The sequence below is a fragment of the Achroia grisella genome, unplaced genomic scaffold (genome assembly GCF_030625045.1).
Source record: "Achroia grisella isolate CSIRO2021 unplaced genomic scaffold, CSIRO_AGI_Agris_v1 utg1573, whole genome shotgun sequence".
Classification (NCBI taxonomy): domain Eukaryota; kingdom Metazoa; phylum Arthropoda; class Insecta; order Lepidoptera; family Pyralidae; genus Achroia; species Achroia grisella.
Window position 1 is genome coordinate 769861 of NW_026712655.1, and position 23493 is coordinate 793353.

Genomic DNA, 23493 nt, shown 5'->3' on the forward strand with positions numbered 1-23493 from the left:
AGAAGTACATATTACTGTAGAGCCTTACAATCATAGTTTTCCGACTGTGGTCTCGTTAGAAGCCTAAAGCAATGTATTTAAAAAAATGTAAATAAATGAATAAATTATTTGCCTTGTAACTGCAAGGGTTTAGGTCGACTATAGAAAGAAATAAAAGATATTCTATGGTTACTAATCAATGAAATTGCCAAATCAATACTAATAGAGATTAAAGTTCAGAACCACTATAGCAATTTGAGAAATTCTTCTACTGTTTGACAAGTACCAGAGTATCATAGCATACGACAATATACCTGTGTTGTTATGTAAACCTATTGTATATAAAACAAATAGTTAGAAGCACACGGTCGAAGCCGGATTGAATCACCAGTTAATATATAAAACGGAAATAAACACACGAATTTATACAGACTAGACAAGTTTATAATGAATTAGGTACGACGTATTCATAATTTAAAAGCAAGCATAATATTCAGCGGTGCAAATCTGAATACTGTTTTGCATCTATTTTAATGTTTACATAAACACCAAACCTGGACTTTAATTAAAACATCCGTATAATCTTATCAAGAAACTATAATATCCCCTTATTTTACAAAGTAAACATTAAATTTATATTTATACAATCCACTTTTATCTATTTACTTTTATACTTTCATTTACGTATAATAGATAGAAAAAATATTTACCTTTTCAAATCAATAAGGTATTTTTCCCTGTAGTTCGATGAACAGTAAATAGTCTTAGTAAATTGATAAAACCAAACTTAATAGTATTTTATATTAAAATACTATTAAGTTTGGTTTGGACTAAAGTTGTGTGTTTTAAAAGATACGGGAGATGATATGAAAATAGGCATATATTTAGGTATATAGGTATATTCATTATATCAGATTTAGATTTGTTTAAATTTTTATATATAAAAATTACGTGTCACGTTGTTTGTCTGCGATAGACTCCTAAACTGAACTGATTGCAAATTTGATTTGCACATTGTGTGCAATTTTATCCAATTTACAGATAGATAAGATAGCTTACATCTCAATCTACAGTTGCCATATTATTTTATTCAAGAATCTTAGCTACAGCAACGCGTGGCCGGGTCTGCTAGTTAAGTATAAAATAGAATAATAATATACAATACATAATATTGGAAAGAATAAAAAAAGAGAAATAGATGGAATTTAGCGTAGTTGGATAAAACTAAGAAGACTTAAATCAAAAGGAAATTGTAGCATAAAATCATATGATAATCCACCTACTCTTTCAAATGAATTATTTATGTTATGTATATTGTATCCGTTTATTTTTATTAAGCCGTTACCAACAAAATATGTTTCTGGTACGAGCAGTATTATGAAGGCTATGTAAATTAAATAAAGTTTCTACCTCACTTTTGTTGTTAGACATCCCATCCCATTCACGTTTCAAGTTGTTATTTTGAGAAGTGAAACAACAGAAATGTTGTAATGAGTTTCTGGAATGTACTGACTTTGCTGGAAGACATCATTTTTTCCATTGTCATATAAATAATTCTCGTACAATTGTATTTCATTATACCGAGTTAACGTAATCGCATCTATATGTGCTTGGTTGAAGCGATAATTTATTTTATTTGAATTCTTTTTACGTATATACTTTACATTTAGTTTAACAGGTTTATTTTCTAAACTGACATTGGAATTATTTTAAAATTGTCTTAAAAACATTTATGATTTTTGTTTGTAATGAAAAAGAATAAATCTAACAATGGTTAATCGATTTAAATAATTCTAATATGAAACTCGAGTCAGTAGGTAATATAATTAATATTTTATTTAAAAAAATAGCTCTTCATTTTAATAATAATATATGAAAATTACATGAAACATACCAAGATTATCAGCTCGGTGCAACGGAAACATTGTCACGCATAGCACGAAGAGCAGGCCTGCTTTCCGCGCCATGTTGGCACCACTCGTTGATTTTCATACGAGAATCAGTCCACTAAACACAATCCGCGCGAAACGAAACATTCCAAAATTGAATTTAAAAACTGAACACCGTGGAACATGCTGATTCGTTTCATAAGTTATCTGTTCTTCGTCGACGTTTCTATTATGTACCTGTGAAAAAATAAAAACTTATTATAACTTTTAACTTTGTTTTCATTATTTTGATTGATTGGTTGCACAGTTATAATATAAAAGTAGGATCCGGACTACTATGTTATCTAACATTGTTTAGAAATTTGAATTTCACTTGTCTTTAGGTGATATTTACAGTCGACAAAGAGTTAATTGTGTATATATATTTTAGCTAAATGTAATATACATTTATATATATTGGTATAACTAACCTAATTAAGGATACGGCAATGGGCTCGCTCCTTCTCCAGTTGGATTTCTTGAAGTAGAACAAAACTATTAACTTTGTAGTTAAGAAAATTAACGTTGCAAATTAGTTTCCACCTACTTAAACGGTATATATCTAAGGTTATACAATTTTCGTTTGTTATCTTTTTAGTAATTTTTATTATTATTTCAATATAGAAGTACATATAAATAATAGGTCAATAACCAGTAAGAAGTATCTAATAAATCTAGTAATATGTAATAAAAAATTAGGACAAAACCTTAACCATCTTTCAGTCCTCTCTTTTAATTTATTTCATTATGATGTAACATTAAAAACAGAGGCTAAAATTGTGAAATTTCCTCATTGTTTGACTGAAAGGAAAGATTTTCATTAACGGTTTGTTCGTTTTATGGATAGCGGTGTATCAAAATTGTTTATGATAGTAAATCATAGACATATTATTGTTTTGCATTTGTATAGAAACTACCTTTAATACTTAAGTGTTTAGGGTTACAGAATCCTAGTTTTACAAGCAATATCACTGATTATACATAGGAAAAGTATGTAATAATAACGAATGTAGAATAATATACACTCAGTCGATCGAATATCGGTAAGCACATTGAATCAGTCTAAAATTCAACTAAAAAACAGATTAATAAAAAACATAGATACAAAAAAAAAGTCAAATAAAAACATGTAATAAATCTCGAAAACAATAAATAGAATAGGATAGACTCAAACTGGCTTACAAGATAGGATTCACTACAAAAGTAGCCGAGTTAAATGACTCTCCGCGGATTAGTCGTTCTTAGTGAATTTGCTAGAGGCGTGCGATTGCCGACCAAAACATAAACAAGGAAAACCGTCAAACAATTTCTTTTATTCCTCACTACTTAGATTCCTTTTGAGTCCATGAAACTGAGAATCGCGCAAACAATGGACGATAACGGATATATTCGGATAGTAAAGCTTTTGATTTCCCGCCCATTGGCAGCAAAGAATAAAAACAATGGCCACGAATTAAATTCGAAATTCTTTGATGTGTACCATCATTTTCCATTATATGGGTGGATATAAATATATTCTAGTGATAACATACATTTATTCACTAAATTAAACAAGAAAATTCATGAGGTTTAATAAAAAGAATGCTTAATCAATTTAATACGTCTAAAACGAAACACATGAGGGTCATTAAGGAAATTTTTGATTTAAATAAAACTAATAAGCACATTATTTGATATGATTAGTTTCATAGTAAAAAACTGTATGTTTTTTAAATTAATAGACAATATTTTTATTTTTGTTCTTGATGCTGATTACATTATTTTAGTCAATTGGACTTCAAGCGCACTATTTCTGAACGTATGATATATAAAAGAAAAATAATAAACAACATTATAAAAAAATATTTTTTTTATTGATGCTGAATTTATTATTTTAATCTATCTAAAGGCGCCAATTCAGAACGTATCTATAAAACAAAACTACAAAGAAAAACATAACGTTAAGCCCAATTCGTATCGCGCTAATCATTCATTTAATCTTCTTTTGGCTGATACGTTGACATTCGTACTTATCGGTGTTGTTGTATTATTTTTGGCGACTTTTCAAATAAAGACTTACTATACGATACTCCGTAAATTACTTTTTCGATAAAATAAGGTGCCAAGCAACTTTGTTTATTAAAAAGTAAAAGTCTCGATTCTATTTTTAAATCGGTAAATCCAGAATTTAACTTAAAGCAAAAACAATCATTTCGAATGGTTGAACGATTTGAAACTAATCCTTTTAGAAGTTCTGCTAATAAGCGACACATTAGGTCATACATATATGTTACATAAAGAGTACATTTAATTTGTTTTCAAAGGTAAAACACATTATTAAATCGCGCGTAGTGTATACATTCCTTTTTAATGTAAGTACCTAAATAAAGTTTAATATGCTTCATGAAAGAGCCCAGTTTGCGTGCCATGTTACGCCTTTTCCAATATAATTCCACACTAAGTAGAAATTATCCAAGCTAACGATTATTGTATTCGTGCTATAAAACGCGCCGAGATCCCGTGATTGTTACTTGTATTATGATACAAGTATTGTTTCTGTTACGTGTCATGTTGTAAACATAAAATAAATTGTCACTGCATATAAGTAGTAGATATTGTCATTAATATTTTTGAGTAGTAGATATTGTTATATAGATATTTTTGACAATTAAGTTTCTATATAAAAAGAGGTTTTAATATTCCTGTGTTTTAATGACCTGTTTTTAATATTCAATTTTTGATTTTTACGTTTCTAATATTTTTCGACAAATATACTCTTTAATGCAGAATATTTTAATGATTTAAAATATTCTGCCTTTCCCAGCGTTATTAATTACCAAGGAAACCAAACAAAGAATAAAGGTAAAGTTAGGAAAGTGTAACTATTTTTGACGTACTTTTTAAGTTTTTTACAAAACGTATCTATTTATATTTAGTTAAATGGCATAAAAATAGCGCCATAGTCACGACAGATTAATACCACAATTTCATACAAAAATATTTTATTCCCTGCTATTACTACCATACCATTTCAAAATAAATAAATTAAAGTATGTTACGAATTCGAAAGTAATAATACTCATTTTCCTCATAGTAACTTTTATTTCTGGCCAGTAATAGAACATATTCTATTTTCAAAGTTTCATTGAATTTATTTTTTGTTCTGTTTCTTCAGCAATAGAATATTTTTATGTAATACAGGCTAGAATCTCCCGTGTTGCCGTTATTATATTGACATACCAATAAATAATGCTCAAGACAAAGAATTAATAACAATAAAGTAGTACTTAGAAAACAAAACACATCAGTTATTGGCATCGTAACCATTAATAACGAAGAAATGGCTAATGGCTAAGTGATTTCAATAAATTATTATGTTGTTTGCCGTCCAGATACGATCATTTGTCTAACCTATTGTACTTGTGTCTACCAGGAGGAAATTGAAATAATTATCATTTTACATTAAGAATATTACCGTAGTTTACAATGTATTAAATGAAAATTATATAAGAGTTACATGAATGTTGAGAATTGTAAATGAGCAAAGAAATTTTGTTTTATTGCTTGCATTTTATTATTTTTATAATCAGATTTTACATTCGTAAATGTATTTATAGGTTTCGTAAATAACAAAATGTTACACCAACACTCGATTGTACTAATATTTATTATTTGTATACTTACTAATTTTAGTATATTTCCTATATGATAGGTACTGACTGAGTCCATACAAAGCTATATACATTATGCTTTTTAGCACTGGTAAGTAATTTACTTAGAAATATATATCTTCTGATGACGTTTTTAATAAAAAAAAACAATACTGCGTATCAGAAGACTTTATCAATAATAAACGAAAATTAATTGAGATTATAGGTTTTAATTTTTTTCAAGTATTATTGTCAAAGATTATATTTTCTATAATCACAGACATAGGAAGTCGCACAGGCAATAAACAAAAGAATAAATGTTCCTGTGCGTCAAATGCACGGTAGTGTGTATAATGTTTTTTTATGATTAATTTAAAATCAAATATTGCCATTCTGCACTCCCTCTCTAAATAAGTATGCGAAATTTAACTTCTTCGTTCGCGCAACATTCGTAAAATGCGTACAAAGTTTTTGCTTCGCGTAAATATATAGATTCTTAATTTAAATTCCCCTGCACTCACTACCATTTTCGTCCAGTGAAGCTGTAACGGCCAGCTGCAGCAAACGGTATTCGAATAAAAATTCTTAATTTTAAATAATAGAACATATTTTAGTTGCAATGTTTATATTTTTTTAATTCATTGAGTATATATTAGTGTAGGTAGGTATAAAGGTTGTTAGGCAATTTGCTTCTTTGTTATTTTACATGTTGGGCATTATGGTTGCAATAGCATATTACATTTTAGGCACTATTCTTAAAACGAAATTTAATATCTATATACATATATACACACTCTCTCCTCTAATGAGGCCCTACTTCTTACACTATCTCCCTCCAATATCATGGATAAATCTCTTATGTATATATATATATATTTTGTATTGTATATATATTTATATTTTGTTGCATTTTGTTTATGTTTATAATTTTGCACCGCCAACAATTATTCTCTGCACCACCAATGGTTGACTGGTAGAAAATGCCGCATGGTGTTAAGTCCGCCAAATATACTATACTATATATTATATTGTGTGCATTAAAGTTAAATAAATAAATAAATACTGTACGTTGTATAAAATGCACAGATTTTTAAAAATAAATGTTGTTAAATTGTGAAATGGAAAATCAGCAGTTTGCAGTGTGCAATGACCCGGCATTCGTCGTAGTTGTCGACTATTCGAAACTACTCGTGAACAAATCAAACTTTAAATGAACGTATTCGTACCTACCGGTGTTTATCGGAGGATACTTTCCTAGTTATAACTACGTTTCATTATATAATAAATTTTGTTTCATTGTATTTGTATAAATAATAAATCTACCGTCAACACTTTAATCCCAGGCGGAACTATCAAAGATTGCCTAAAAAGCAAGGTTCTGTTATATAATCTACATAACTTTTTACTATAAATGCAAGTTTATTTTCTTATAAAATCCACCTAGGAATGCAAAAATGTTTCGCTTAATATAATTGCAAAGCATTGTATTTCGATAGACTTCAAATATAACAAACTTCAAATATACATAACAAAAAATAATGTTTAATAAGTTAATATAACGTACAATAGCTTCACTAGTATATAATTTATAAATTAGTATAACCTCCCAAGCAATGCATTTTAATAATTATAATTAAAAAAAAGTTCCTACGCGAGTATTGAATAAATGTAATTGAGATTTTCACCTATATTAAAATCTGTCATAAGTACAAAATAATCCTAATGAAGTAATTCAAAATAAGTTTTTCTCTGTATATATTACTATTACAATGTATTATTGTATTTTCATGTTCATCACATATATCATATGATTGTCTATTATTACCTATTTTACAAGTGGATCCGCGCCGCACTACTTCGTCTTTTTTATGGTGTTAACCATACCGGCTTTATATTTTGCCAGTTTTTGCTACGTTTATGGTTGAAGCTCCGCTCCTCTTAGTTGATATATTGTCTTATCCTTCATCGATAAATGGGTTTAAAAAAATTTCAATATCGGATCATTGGTATTGGAGGTTACTTTGAACAAACTAATTTATGACTTCTTTATTATATTAATGTACATTAAAGTCCTTAAAAGTAAAGTTAATGTATATTATAATTATTACTGTATATAAATCTTAATGTTCTTAAATAGTTAACTTTTTAATTAACCTGATGATAAAGTCGTGGACAGGAAAATTGCGCACCCTCATTAAAGTATGATTTATTTCAAAGTACCCTCGAGATTAACAGGTGGTTTTTGGATACACCTGTTTAAGAATGTTTTTTCCTTAAAATTTTTATTTAATTTTAACCGCATCTCTTTTTTGTACACATAAAAATTTTGGACTACAAACAATCAAGTTTTTGTTTTAATTTCAAAATTCGACAGTGTATATTAAGGTATTTATAGTTATGATACGTAATAGTTTTATTACTAATTTATATTTTAAAATGGAATAATGTCAATCTAAAACTGAGAAGAATTGTTATTTTTTATAAAAATGTAAATATAATAATTACCCGATCAATTAATGAAAGAACAGAGAAAGCATTTTATGTTTAACAGAAGAAATAAAATGTGCAACACTGTTAATGAGCATCGAGTATATACTAAAAGCGTTCCTTCGTGAAATTATTTTCATAGTGAGAAACGAGAAAATTGCGTGTTATGAAACAAAGGGAGAATTGTAAATTAGTAAGCATTTATTAAAACGATCATTTTGTTATGTAATTAATCGTTTAAATTCTGTTAATCTTCAATTATACAATATTAAATTTGTATAATATTTTTTTGTTTTAGTTTTGTTTGTATTTATACAAAACCTTCATTACATAGTATAAAGCAAAGTCGCTATCGCTGTTTGTCCGGCCCTATGGTATGCTTAAATCTTTAAAAGTACGCAACGGATTTTCAAGTGGTTTTTTAATAGATAGAGTGATTCTAGAGGAAGGTTTATATATATAATACATGTACACCCGTGCGAAGCCGGGGCGAGTAGCTAGTAAATATATACCTATATTTTTTAAGATTATTGCCGGTTTTTCTAAAGTAAGTCACTTAGTTAAATCTACATTATGAATATGGCAGTAGGATAAAAATAATGACAATTCAAAAATGTTTAAATATGTGTATACGAATAAAGATTATTTTTATAAATTTTTATAGTTGTTCAGAAATAAAGAATAAATATTACACTATGTCACATTTACAATTGATGTCTATCTGTTTATTTTTATTTGATTAGATCCAGTATTTCTAAACCACAAATAAACCCGTTGTGAACATAATGACAATGCTCTCATTTTGTTTAGGTGATAAGATGACTAATAAACAGTGCAAAGTGAAGCCTACATAGTAGAAGAGATGATAGAAATCGAATTTGTATCGATCGTGGAATGAATGAATGAAATTTGAAAGATAATTAATTTGGGGACTGGACAGAAGATGTTACGAAAACCGGCAAGACCTAAATGCGTATGGCGAAGATCAGAACTAATGGATACTCCATATGGAAGTTGATACACAACTGCATGTGCTAAGTTCGAAGCCGAAGATAACGTTAATGAAAAAATGAATGTAGTAAAAATAATATAATGGGTATAGGACATGTAAAACGCAAAAAAGCAAAGACAGTATATGAAAGAATTTAAAACAAAATCGTAGTAATCAAACGAATACGAATATAAATTTATAAATATTCAAATATGAGTGACATACCCTGCTAGCAAGCGGCCCAAATCCAAAGGGTCATGAACACATAATTATAATTTCAACCCTAGAAGTTGAATAAGATCTGTTTGTTACGTCATCGCGAGAAAGTGAGTGAGTGAATATGATTTTCAAGGAAATTTTATAAATGTGTAGATTTCAATTACACTTTCAATTCTGAAATATATGAAGTCACATATAATGTGTTCATTATTGTTAAACTATTGATATAAAAGCAATAGTATCTATCTGTCTGTCTAATTAATACGTCTTCAAGATTAAAGCAGAACTGATCTCGTGAAATTTTATCTCTATTATCTTAAAAAAAAAATAATAAATTTATATTTTTAATGTATACAGGGAAGAAATAGAATGGGTACTAAGATTTATTCTAAGTTTTGTTGTCAAAATATGAAGTTAACAAAATTGTACAAGAATAGAACTCTAAAATCAAATACAAATTTAGAAAATAAATAATATTTTTGATTACCCAATTATAACAAACAGGCTATAAATTAATTTTAGTACCTCATACGTAAGAGAATAAAATGTACTATATGGGTAAATAATTTTGAATGTAACTTAGCATTTGGAGATTTTTAACTGTTACTTAAACAACTAAAAATTTTATACTCGAATTACTACGTATCTCCAAAAACGTCTTCTATAGAAATGAATGTTTTATCCTAATGCCTTTCTAAAATTAAATTGTGTTGCTAACGCATTATTAAATACTGTAGACTAGAATAATATAATTATTCTGACAGCGTACATATAATTGAATTTGTCATCCCTAAGATAATTTTAGCCATCTTTGACGACACGATCTATATAAAGCTGATTGTACAAGAAAGGATAAAATAACATGAAGTAATAGAAGGCACCAAGTTATCTTTACCTATTCCTTAGGACACGCAAAAGTAGATATTTAAATATTTCATTTTCTTTAATTAATTATATTGTCTTGTAATTTAATAATTTTTAAATATATCAGATATGTACATTACATGCATTTCATTATGAATACTTTTTTTTAAATAATTAATTATCTTGTCTTGAAGTGCCCATATATCAAGGCATGTTAATATAAATAAACTAACTTTCAACCTGTGCCTATTGGAAATAATTTAATGTATTATATTTACAAGTTATCCATATTTTATAGTAATTCTTTTGTTTTATATCTTTTAATTTGTATTAATAAAATACTTCCAACAATATCTCTTATTTGCACTTTCTTGTCATTGAAACTTAATCTTCATTGAATGTATAATACCTGTTTATAAAATATTTATATTTTGTATGTTATAGTAACTAAGTAAGTTAAAAGAAAGTAAGTTTGTAATTTAATTGCATTTTTAGTATGGATGTTTTGAGACAGCTTCCCTAACTCAGAATGAATTATGTAAAGGTTTTTACAGTGTAAAAGATTTAAATATTGATCTATGTCCATTGCGTCATTCTACATTTTTATTAAAAAAAAAACAGTAAATTATATTAAATAATAAAATTTAAATGTTTTATTAAATTTGGTTTGATTTTTTTTGGATCTGTTAGACTATAATGAAATATCTATAACATACTTTTTCAATCGTATCGTTTTTGTTTTTGGATCGGGATATATTTAAATTCTCTCCACTTCATGAGTATACTATTGAATATTCAGTACCGATTTTAATTATTCCTTTTGTAATGAAAAGTGTTTGTACTCCTATGTCTAAGAATATTTTTAAGTTGTAAAGTATATTTGTTGTCTTGACATAATTTATATGTTAGCATTTATAAATTATATTATTATAAATTGGTGTTTATTATAAAAAATAGAATTAAAATTACATAAAAAATTATAAACTTACATGTAAAATCATCATACATCATCCAAAATCAACAGACACAAAACGAACAGCAAACCGGATGTAATTGTTTCATTAAGCTCCAAATAAACTCTCCCACAGTAATTCAGACTCGCACCTCAAACAAATCGAATTAAATCTCAAAGTTTCACAAACACTCTGCAAGTTCAACACACATCATTACGTGGTAACGCTACGCGGCACGCAAATGTGCGGCACGTACAAACACGATCAAAAGCTTTGGCGGCGCGCGGGCGACTGACTGGCTACGAATCTAGTCACCTACTACGGCTTCGCCCGCCCAAACCGCGCGCAGCTACGTAATGCCTGTTTCTCTTATTAATACTGTTGATTTCTATTTTCAACAGACTGTTGATTTTAAAACAATTATAATGGATGGCATAATTGTGTTAAAATGGAATTTAATCGATTGAGCATTTGATGAATGATGTTTAAAATTTTGGATATATTTCATCGAGTTAAAAGTTTAGTAACTAGACGAACGAGCTTTTCTGGCCGTTTTCTTCTAATAAATTATTTTTTTTAAGAGGCAATTCAAACTTTATATTAAACAAATGTTATGTAAAAAGCCTATTATAGGATAGATGAATTTATAGATGATAGCAATATACAGCAAGTATTATTTGCGGACAACATTATAATTTATATATATATATATATATATATATTTATACCATATAGTAATTTTTGTAGCAGTGACGTGGTCGAGTGGAATGAGTAGTCATGCTCACTAAAATGTCCAGACATGTGGCGGCGTGGTGGGCCGGGTCAGTCTAAAATATGGTCGAGCGCAGTGATGGCTGGCTCATCCGATATGAACGAGTGCTGCTTGTAGGGACTGGTCTGCTCTTATCGCTACGACTGATTTAATCTTATTGTGTTTTTATATTTGAGCCTAAATAAATTAGTGCTGGTTGGTAGTTTGTATTCACACGTTTCGACTTGTAAAATGTGAACTTACAAGGATTGTTTAAAAAAACACACAAGTTTCTTGCTTATTCTTCTTGTGATGGACAGCTTTATAGATTTTGTTGACTATTTAAAAGTGCTTAAATTAAGTTTATTTGAATAAATGATTTTCTATTCTATTCTATTCTTTTTATCGGCGAAGTTCCTATAAATTCCTATTAACATATATAATTTAATTATTATTATAATTTAAACATATATATTTTATATATATGTTTATAATAGACTCATCTGTAATGTAAGTCTATAGAATTCTGACATACGTTTATGTTAATTCGGTAGCCACTATTTAACTGCCGGAAAAAATTTGCAGATGGCGCTATATTTATTATATATATATTTTTTCTATTATTTTATTTTGTAGAAAGGAGCGTTTTTTTACGAATGACACAATATAAAATTCTCGTGTTACAATGTTAGTTACCTTACTTCTCCGAAAAGGCATGACCAATATTTATGAAATTATATATGCATATTTAGTAGGTTACTATTTATTTTTATACTCCTAAGCGACAAAAATTAGCCACTCCTAACATTTTCTATTTTTTTATAATGTGCCATTAAAAAACATACAAAGCCTAATATTCACCCTTCTTCGCGGGGTCAGCTAGTAATAGATAAACATAAAAAACAGTTCAATATCCAAATGCAATTAAATTCAAATCATTATAATCATTTCTGATAACCTTGCAATATTTATAATTTACTTTACTTTGCAATATTACGTTTTATTTACTTCAGATTAATGGACATGGAAATGTTATTAATAAAAATTAAATTAGATGTAATTAACATATCAAATACACCTACATATTTTCTTTTCGTCAACATTAACAAGATCTAGCTGCAAGTCAGTAGATATACGATAAAATAGCAAGCCACGCTACAATAAATGCAATTAACATTCATGCTAATATTATAAATGCAAAAGTATGTATGTCTGTCTGTCTTTTTGTTACCTTCTCTATCTGTGACGTCTGAACGCATTTTAATGAAATTGTAGATAAAAGCAGATTTTATAGGCAATTTTTTATCTAAAAATAGGGTGAAATAGGAGATGAAAATTTGTGTAGTAGAAGTCGCGGCTAACAGCCAGTGTACTATCCATATATAAGATCAATTGTTCGCATCTATGATACATTCGGAGTGTACAGATAAAAAATATGGTCTCGGCACCGTATAAAATCAATTCCTTCTTTCATTTTCCTGCAATATTTGACAAACCATCACGGCAAACCGCCTCACCAGAATATCAATCATGTCATCCCGGTAAATTTTCCCACATCCGGTAGAGCACCTTAGGGTCGGCTATAAGCTCGCAACACCATATTCTGACGACAATAAACTTGTCACTAACATGGTGACAAGGTAATGAGGATTAATGGCATGGTATAATAACAAACGAACATGTGGTAGGAGTGTTGGTAAACATTCAGGATATTATAGCTCATTTTATATATCCACCAGCTGTTATTCAGGATTCCAATTGTTTTTCTTTACATGGAAGGTAGCATATCTCCTTCCTTGTCATACATTGTATGAAGAAGAATGATTTAATTATTTGTTTGAATATACCAATAATAAATAAATAACCCTGGATAATTAACACAATGTCACCTAGCCCCATGGTAAGTTTGAGTTAACTGATATAAATACTTTTTTTTTAAATGCATACTAATGCATTTACAAAGTGTATTGTATCAGTCTGAACTGATACAGACAATTATACTCCTGAATACAAATGTTTGCATCATGCGAGCAATCCTACCAGCGACCAACGGAAGTAAAACGGTGTGCTAAACTGACCACCAAGGTCGTTGTTTGTTTGTAATCATCATCATCATGATCAGCCCACTGCAGTCCACTGCTGGACCTATGTCCAGGCGTGCCTTGGCCTATGCTAAGGCACGCCACTGGGCATGATATTCAGCCCTTCTCTTCCAGATTACCCGCAACCCTACGTATGTCGTCGCTCCACCTAGCTAGCTACAGGACGTCCTACACTACGTTTGCCAATTCGCGGTCTTCACTCTAGAACACGCGTACTCCAGCGTGCATCGCTTCTGCGACAGATATCACCAGCCCACTGCCACTTCAACTTGCAAATACGAAGAACTATGTCGGTGACCTTAGTTCTCTCGCTAATTACTTCGTTACGTTACTTGTTTGTAATATATTAACATAAAAAAGATTTTTACCTATGACATCAAGTTATCAGCGCGTAGTTTAGCACGTACATTTATGAAGCTAGTACTAGAATATTAAAAATATACTTTTGTCCCTTCTGAAGGTGGAGAAGGCATATCTTCACGACTATAATTTTAAATATGGTAGACGACTGTGAACACACTTGACATGTCTCCAGCGTATATTTGAATGCAGCGTGGCAAGGACCAAACTTCTCGTCTCGCATTAATGAGGTTTGCATATCAGTGCTTCCATAACGAAGTCAGAAACATATATTGACACATTCTAGTGTCAGATATATTCAAACCCACGAACTTTAAAAAGTATAACGTCCTATGCGGGAAGAAAAAAATAATGACTATTTGAGTTATCGTTTACTTACACGCGTATCTTTAAGATGCTAGTGAAGTAAATCAGTCGTTTACAAAATTGCGATAAGAGAACTTGGGGTCTGTAATGAAAACTGTTCATCTGGAAGAGAAGACGATAAGCTGTGACTTATATAGCCTTTACACAGTTGCAGCGGTTAGATATAGTAGAATATCAAGATTTGATGTTATTAATTATTTAACCTTTAGGTCAAAGATATTTTCTAAAGTATCCAAACGAAATAAACACACAATCATCAAATATAACTATGCTTCCTATGGAAGGATCGTTGTATCGATCTCTATGGAACCGTCTATGTTATATGTTGATAATATTAATTTCTATATATGACAAAAGTAATTTTTTTAACAGACAACCATTAAAAAAGATATTCGGTACACACTACAACATTATAACATCTGAATCATTGTGAGACATTTTCACAGAACGACGGATTTTACAGAATTTAATAAAATATGATAATCATTTGAAATAAATATATGTAGTTTTAATACAAAATATTGGCGCATATAAATACGTCAACTTTTAATTCTTAAATGTTTTTCTTGTGAGAATTCTTGCTTTTATTTCCAAATAATAATTGTTACTTGTGAGAATTACTTAAAATACGTTAAAGTATTTTTTTCAGAATTGGTGAAAATGTCGCCTATCATATAACGTAATTATATATTGTTATTCTTATTGATAATAATAGAATTATGCACCCACTTTAACCATTTACGCATCACGGACATCAGTGGAGGATGAAGAGATGAGCAGTTAGCCCATTCTGGTAAATTCACCATGATTTTATTATGATAATTTCCAGGGTAAGCCACGTGTAGGGCAACCTGACGTGGTACATTGTTCGCAATCGGATTATTAGCCCACACTACTAAAAATCCCCTTCCCCCCATAGATTTCATTTCCCTTTTATTGAATCTGCTAGAGTTAAGGTTTTACTGTACCGGAAATAAATTAATATTAATCAAATATGGCATAAAAGAACTAAGTTAACTAAATATTTAAATGTGGACATAAATTACTAAGTAAGTGACTATCAAACAAGACTTGAATTAAAATTACGCTATCTATAGTAAGCAGATGGTTTAATTACATTTACATTTGTAACCAACCGCGCCTTCATCACATTTTGGTGTTAATAAATCCCAGATTAAAATCTAGTTACTCTTTGAAAACGTCATTCTCCATTAACTGAGATTCTGAGATTACAAAGATGCTGTTTTAATTTATATAATTAATTATACAGAATTTAAGGAAATAATGATAATTATTAAAAATAAGGTATTTTTACACATTACCTTGTCTTGTCGCCGTAGGGATCACTAGGGGTGTGTGGGATTCTTACCCACTGAAAACCCACACGCTGTACAGCTTAGAGCGCCATTGCCAGAGTCACGAGGTCTCGTTGGCATAACTACCGCAGCTCCGGCGACGTTAGCGGGTCCTGTAGATGATGTATCTCATTGTTGGGGCGCCCTATTTCGCCCTACGTAATTGTGGAAGCGTGTGGGTATACGCGCACGCCTCTGGCCCCATTTGATTGAGGCGGTGCCTCCCTAATGTCTACCTGCTGTAACTTGTTCTATATTCTGAAAACATTGACTAGTGACAAACAAATTTATCAGTAACTATTCGATCGTATCCACACGCATGGGAGAGAGTAAAACAGCAAATATTGTTATCTTCTTGTAACTTATATGTGGAGTAGTTATCAAATCATTATCCATAAATTTGTTTACATCTGGGTTCCTAGCATTTACAAAGCAGGAGCAGCTGACCTGAATGCCAAAGATAACTTTAGCATCCACATCGGCGTATTTTACTTAAATTATAATTATATATAAATCTATTTAATCTAAATTAATAGTGATATTAAATATGTAGATGGCAATTAGTATGATGTGTCGGTGGTAAATGAATATGATTGTTTATATCTTTCTGGTTGTTTTCTATGTATATATATCTATGTATTCACGAAAAACAATATATCTATGTATTTATATCAGTTGTACCCATAATAACACAAGTTTTAGCTAGCTTGACTTGGGTTTAGATAGCGCTCTGTGAATTGTACTAAAAAAATAATACTAAAATAATAACATTTGCACTATAATATAACAACACTAACATTGAACCTTTTTTTCTGAAAATAATATTCTTTAACCCTACTCCTTACTAACGTCCATGTTATTTTTCATGTACGAGTATATAGGCAAAATTATCATAGATTTCAACAGATAGGCATGTTTCTTGACTACCTCTCATAGCAAAGACGGTCTTTAGTATCATTATTTCACGCTTGGATCTCAAAAAGAGCCATAATTTTAAACAGTAGCTTACATATTTTTATATGTGGAGTATAAATTTTAACGTGCCAGCGAAACTGTCGACCCTTATCTAGTAAGTAACTGGGGTAATAAAGGGGTGTGCATACTCACTGAGTTACGTAATACCTCTACTGCTATATATCTCAGTGATGTACATGTGACATTTTATAAAATGGTAATAAAAATACCTACTTATAGCGCGCGCTTAATAAACTACATAAAGAAAAAGAAATTGTGAAATCAACTTTACTGTTAAAAGATTAAAGTCGAGTTCCAAAATGTCATGTTTTGAGTTATTGCATTTTGTTATTAGGCGTACGATATTCACTATCTCGAATTGATCATTGAAATTGTTTATTAAAATATATTTACCCTTTTATTATAACAGGCTTTTGTTAATAAAACGATCTCAAGAGGAAAAATAATCTTGAGTGCGCGCTTAAAATACTGTTGATTAAAAAGAACTTGAGTTTAACTCAACTGGTAATTGAGTTACTAATGAACCGAATGATTGTAAGTTGTGGCAACTTTATAAGCTTATATTCCTAATAGCTTTGATATTTTTAACCGATATCTCAATTTTCACAGTAGGTATCAAATTTGTTTGCTATTTATAACAAATTTTAATGACTCTTTCCTAATCAAAAAGATTATATAACTTGTCAATGTTATATACAGTGTTAATAATTAAATTTGTGCCTAAAAATGTGTATTAATATTAAAATTAAATTCTGTAAAAAATGAATTATATTATATAATGTTATTATAAATTATATTACTTTATTTTATTAAAATACATAGGTACAAATGAAAATAATATCACTTACAATATATTTTTAATCACCAGCATTATTTCGGGGATTTGTCACTCGCTTACTTCTTTATAAAGAAAGAATATACCTATGATTGTATAATCCCAAGAAAACTTTTGGGTTTCTCTTATAGTTTTATACAAGAACCAGTAATATTTATTTTCACAAATAATAAAATCAATAGAAACCACAAATTATCTATTTGTCCATTTATCTACTTTTGCATTAAGGTTTCACACAAAAGCAACTAGAGGAATTAGGGTAGATATAATTTTCATACAATATTTTGCTAAAATAATGTAGATTAATATCTCCTAAAGGAGTAAATTAATTATTTTTTTAATAATTGTTTAATTATTTTTTGTGTTTAATAAGCGTCAATAATAGTGACTCCACCTACGCGTGGCTCCACTATTATTTAACAATAAAGATTAGGTCTTTCCTATATTTCTCATATATAAAATATATTTTTATACCATAAATATATTTTACGTTAAGCACGCAGGATGCACGAAACCTCGTACTATCTTGCACTCAAGAAACAAGATAATAAATCTAGGAGAAATAATGACTCAAGCCACAGCTCTGAGTTTTGAATATTAAATAGCTGACGCATATTATTTTCAGATCTTCAGTTATCATCTAACGAGTTTCACACAAGATTTATTTAAAACTAACTGATCCGTGCAATTTCGTTCACGACACATATGATACTCTGCTCCTATTATTCATAGCGTGATATATATATATATATATATATATATATACTAACACGTTCTAGTAAACAAACTTTTTAGCTTTCTTATTTTAGTATAGACTAAACTTGTAGTCAGTAATATATTAAATTAATGTTTTATATTACATAGATATTTAATTAATGGGTCTCAATAGATAAATCAATTATGGAAACTCATACACATCAAAATAATAAGTTTCCTACATTCAAAAAGTATTTACGAATATTATTGTTACATGAAAATGTAGATCTATCCTATGCAGACATTCACCCCTTAAATCTTATCATTAGTTAAGGTAAACTAAAATGTAGTATCATTGAATTAAAAAAATAATAACGTACCTATGTAATGTATAAGAAAATAAGCCTAAAATTGTCTTATTACGCCAGTAATACGAGAACATAATGTGTACTTTGGGTTTCATTCACAAATGTTATGAAAATATCCTCGAACATATTATTATTATAATAGAATTCATACAAAATTACAGTAACAGAATAAAATAATACTTTATCCTCCTAATGGGAGTTACCAGGGGGAATCTTGTAAACGTTGAAAATTATTATATTTAACGTAAAATTACTTCTATTGCAGGGCATATACAGTTACAATCATTACATATAATAACATGGAAGACCAAAACGAAATATGATATTCTAAAAATTATAAATGATTTGCTCTTTCTACAGTTTAATAATTATAACATGTTCACGCCTATTATAAATAGCATGAGATAGATGGCACGGTTCGCGACGCTTTTAATTATAACATAGGTAGACGTAATACTTCTTTTATTGTTCAGGATATTTCACAGTCTTCTAGTTCCCAACTAATCTGAGCTTAAAGAAAAAAAAATAGTCAGTCAGTCAGTCAAATCTTCCCTAGTAGTACAATAATGACAATATAGGTACGGACACGAATATTATCCCAGATAAGGTTTCAATAGTTAGTCTGCAATACTCACGGCTCATTTCGCAAGATATATTGGCATAGGGCGCCGGCCATCTCCTGAATTAATTTTGTTCAATACAATAGTGTTCAAAGACAGAAGAATTAGTCAGATATACATATTGGCAGACAAAGATTTTTTAACTGCGGCTACTTATTAACTTACGACCTAAGCTCCGACACTCTCGTGTTATATATATTTATAAAGAATTACAACAAAAGTATAATATTTAAACCATAGGTAATTCAAAATTTCGATTGCGGATTTGTAATGTATCAGTTTTTGCTTGGGCACTTTAGCTTCCAACTGTATGAATCAAATATAAATTTAATATTCGATACGTAAAATTTTTAAAGCGCAATAAAATATTGGCGGTTTTATTCTGAGCGTTGTTTTAACATTTTTAATATTGAAACGTTGGATGGGACAGAATATTTTATTTTACGTACATTAAATAACAACTCAGTAAAAATGTATTGGGTAAGTACTTATTGTATTTGTTTATTCCTCGCCCGTGATTTTACAGAGGTCTCTAATTATAATTGATATTTTTTTAAATTGGATTGAAAAATCTGATTTTTTTATAGGAATTATATTATTCTTTCTCCTTGGAATAAAAATTATTTGTGTGTAACAAATAATTTCAGAATTTAATTCAAAGATAAACTGCATATCAGAATTTTTGAACAGTCCTATAATATTTTTTTTTATTCTACCGCTTACTCGGAAATCATATTCATCACAAGAAGAACGAGCAAGAAACTTCGACAAGCAAGTTCTTGTATGTAAAAATATAATTTAGCATTACACATTTAAGATTATGTGTAAATATATGTAATAGCGAAATAGCAAGATTGTCAAAGGTAAATAATATAATAGTTACTTGGGTAACAAATTAAATCAGTAATATTTATCAGAGCAGCCCCTACAAGCAACACCGTAGTCGTACGTCTATAATGTTTGAACCGGTCACCACTGCGCTTTACCATATTTTAGGGAGCCCATGACCCGTCCCACCACGCCATCATATGTCTGGACGCATATTTAACCATGACTGAATCATAAACTCGACCACGTCATCGAGATACTAATAATATATGTTAATACATGTATTATTATTACTCAATGATGTCCGAGTTTCGTGTTACTAATTTTGTATGTATTAACATATATTATTAGTAACTCAGTGATGACGCTTATACTATATTATGTGAATTTTTTGTAATTCACACAATACACATTAATAAGTAGGTGATATTGGACAATCAACATATAAACGGCTAAACACTTAATCTTTGTGCAAACAGATAATATTGTCAGCACTGTGAAATTTATGTTACTTTTCTTTTACTTAAACATTATTATTTATAAACTCTTCGATATTATAATAAGCTGTATAGTAAAAAATCTGAAATATAACGAAGATTAATTAAATATAAAAGAAATTGAACAATATATCATAATGAAGTATGCCTACACAAGGTTTCGTATACTTTGAAACAATGTCTTTATTATATCTGAAAAAGCATTATTTCATTAAAAATTACAAATGTAGTTAAACATGTAATAGTATAATATAAATAAAATCAAATAAATAAATTATAATATATATAAATTATATATTTTTTTAATTGAAACTTACTGCACAAATATTTTTGATAATTCACACAGGCTCATTCAGTCCCAAGGCAAGTAAATCTTCTATTATGAGTACTAGTTGTCCACTACACATAATTCTTTAATGTGCTTGAATAGAAAGGTTTATTTATATCATCATCATCATCATCATCTGCTTCTTCCTTATCCCATTTATTTGGGGTCGGCGTAATATGTTTTTCGCTTCCATTCATCCCTGTTCGCAGTCATCGCGTTATTTACTTCCTTTCTTACCATATGATCTTTCACATAGTCCATCCATCTCTTTTTCGGCCTTCCTCTGCCCTTATAACCATCCACATTCATATGTAACACCTTTCTTAAAATATTATCCTCGTTCCTACCTAACTTTGCTATAAATTCTCACGCAAAAGAGCCGAGCTTACAAAGCTGCCTGCTTGGCGGACGACATAGATAAAAGATGGGTAAAAATAACCACGCAGTCGCCTTTATACAAATTCTATCTTGGGTAATTGGCAATGGATTCGTTTAATTGGCACGTCACTGGCATATTTTGGCAGGTTGAAGGTTAAAACGTGCAAGGTTTTGTAAATAACCCTTTGAAAGGTTAAATTGAAGGGAAGATTCTTGGACGTAATCACATAATTTAAATTAGAATTCGAAATATTTTTTATTTGATATTAAACATTCTGTTATATTTATTATTAGTTAGTATAGTATGTATAAAAAGATAATAAAATTTTCAAATTATTGTATTCGACATTTTACCTGAACGATAAATATAAAAGTACATCTAAAATTGTCAATTTTAGGAGAAACTAATCCTTGAACAAAATTCCCATTATACTAAGGAATCACTAAATATATTATTTATAATATCTATTTAAATATATAAAAATACTGAAAGTATACATACCTACTTTGTATAACATGTTCTCGGTGATCTAAAATTTTAACACACCGACTTAAGTCCGATGGTCGCGGGTACAATTGTTTTCACTATATTGTTTTCACGATATTTGTTACTTAAAGGATTTATATATGAGAAATGGACTTTCGCAAAATAATACAAAATTTTTATCAATGGGTATGATTTGTATCGCACTGGCTGTATTCTATATATATTATGTATATATTTATAAAATAAAATGTATTTAAGTGCTCCTAACAGCAGTCTAGTACCCATAACACAAGCTCTGCTTAGTTTAGGACTAAATGGCGCTGTGTGATTTATCCAGGCTTATTATTATTAAGAGTTAAACTACTGTAACCCTTCTAAAATTTAGTCACCAAGCAGTTTGGTATATGAATATTTCGGTTTACAGGAAATATTGGATCCAAAACGCAGTTCATGTATTTACATACCACTTATTATCAGGAGGACCATGAGCTTGTTTACCATTCCAATTATATAATAAAATATTTAATATATAAACAACAATTAAATTAATATATACAATATTCCCCTGTGTAGTTTTATATGTAAATAAATTGAAACATTTCAGATTGCAGCGATATTAGTTAGTTCGATCGTGATATCTGCAAACGCTGTGCGTCTGCACAAAATATTCCAGTACATAGATGGTATCAAATCTGAATATAACCTTCGTGGATGGCTCCATATTGGCAACGAATATTCCGTATTCCTCAAAGTACCTAAACCTCACGACAAATATCTTATATATGAGTTATATGAATCGAAGAATGTACAGAATTTAGGGTTGTACAAGCCTATAATTTTAGCTATATCTAAAATACCTGTGGATTATATAAGGGATCAACTAAAAACCTACAGAATGGAATTACATAAAGCGAAGTATATTGATAGTAATGTAGTACCTGGAACTCAAGTGAAGACGTTGAGAGAATGGCAAATAGAACGAGCCTTAAATGTAAGTGGGGGGAAAAGTTTTGGAAATGCAGTACCTGTATTGAGAACTATAATATAAATATAAATTATAAAATAATAATATGTATAGTTCTATGTGCTTTTTATGCATTTAAAAGTATGTATACGAGCGGACGGGCAAGCTTTTAAGAAATGTATAATAATTATAACTAACCTTGAGTTATAATCACCTGTTTTTTAATAAGTGTTCTTACTAGTATGGCCACATGGATTTCCAAATGGCTATTTAGTTATAATATGTTTTATAATTTACATTTATATTATAGTTCTAAACTTTAATATAAATGTCAATAAGAACTGGTTGTAATCTAGCTTACACAAAAATAAATGTGTTTCTTTTAACGAGTATACATGTGACAGAATATTCTATGACGGAAACACCAATAATAATTCAAATTAGAGCAATGCAGATATGTTTGTAATTATAATAATTAATTAAAAAAATAAATATAATGGTACCCCTTCCCTCGTTTAATATTAACAAATATA

The 23493-nt window shown here is 29.4% G+C and overlaps 1 protein-coding gene across 1 annotated transcript in view; it reads right to left on the minus strand.

The window, feature by feature from the left end:
* The window catches only part of LOC131841123 (uncharacterized), a 65845-nt gene extending 54490 nt beyond the window's left edge, over positions 1–11355 (minus strand). The window contains exons 1-2 of the mRNA XM_059189371.1: positions 11087–11355; positions 1874–2105 (exon numbers count right to left, since the gene is read on the minus strand). Of these exons, the coding sequence (XP_059045354.1) occupies positions 1874–1946 (73 nt within the window). The 5' untranslated portion in view covers positions 1947–2105; positions 11087–11355. The remainder of the gene's footprint in view (positions 1–1873; positions 2106–11086) is intronic.
* Positions 11356–23493: the final 12138 nt, after the last annotated feature.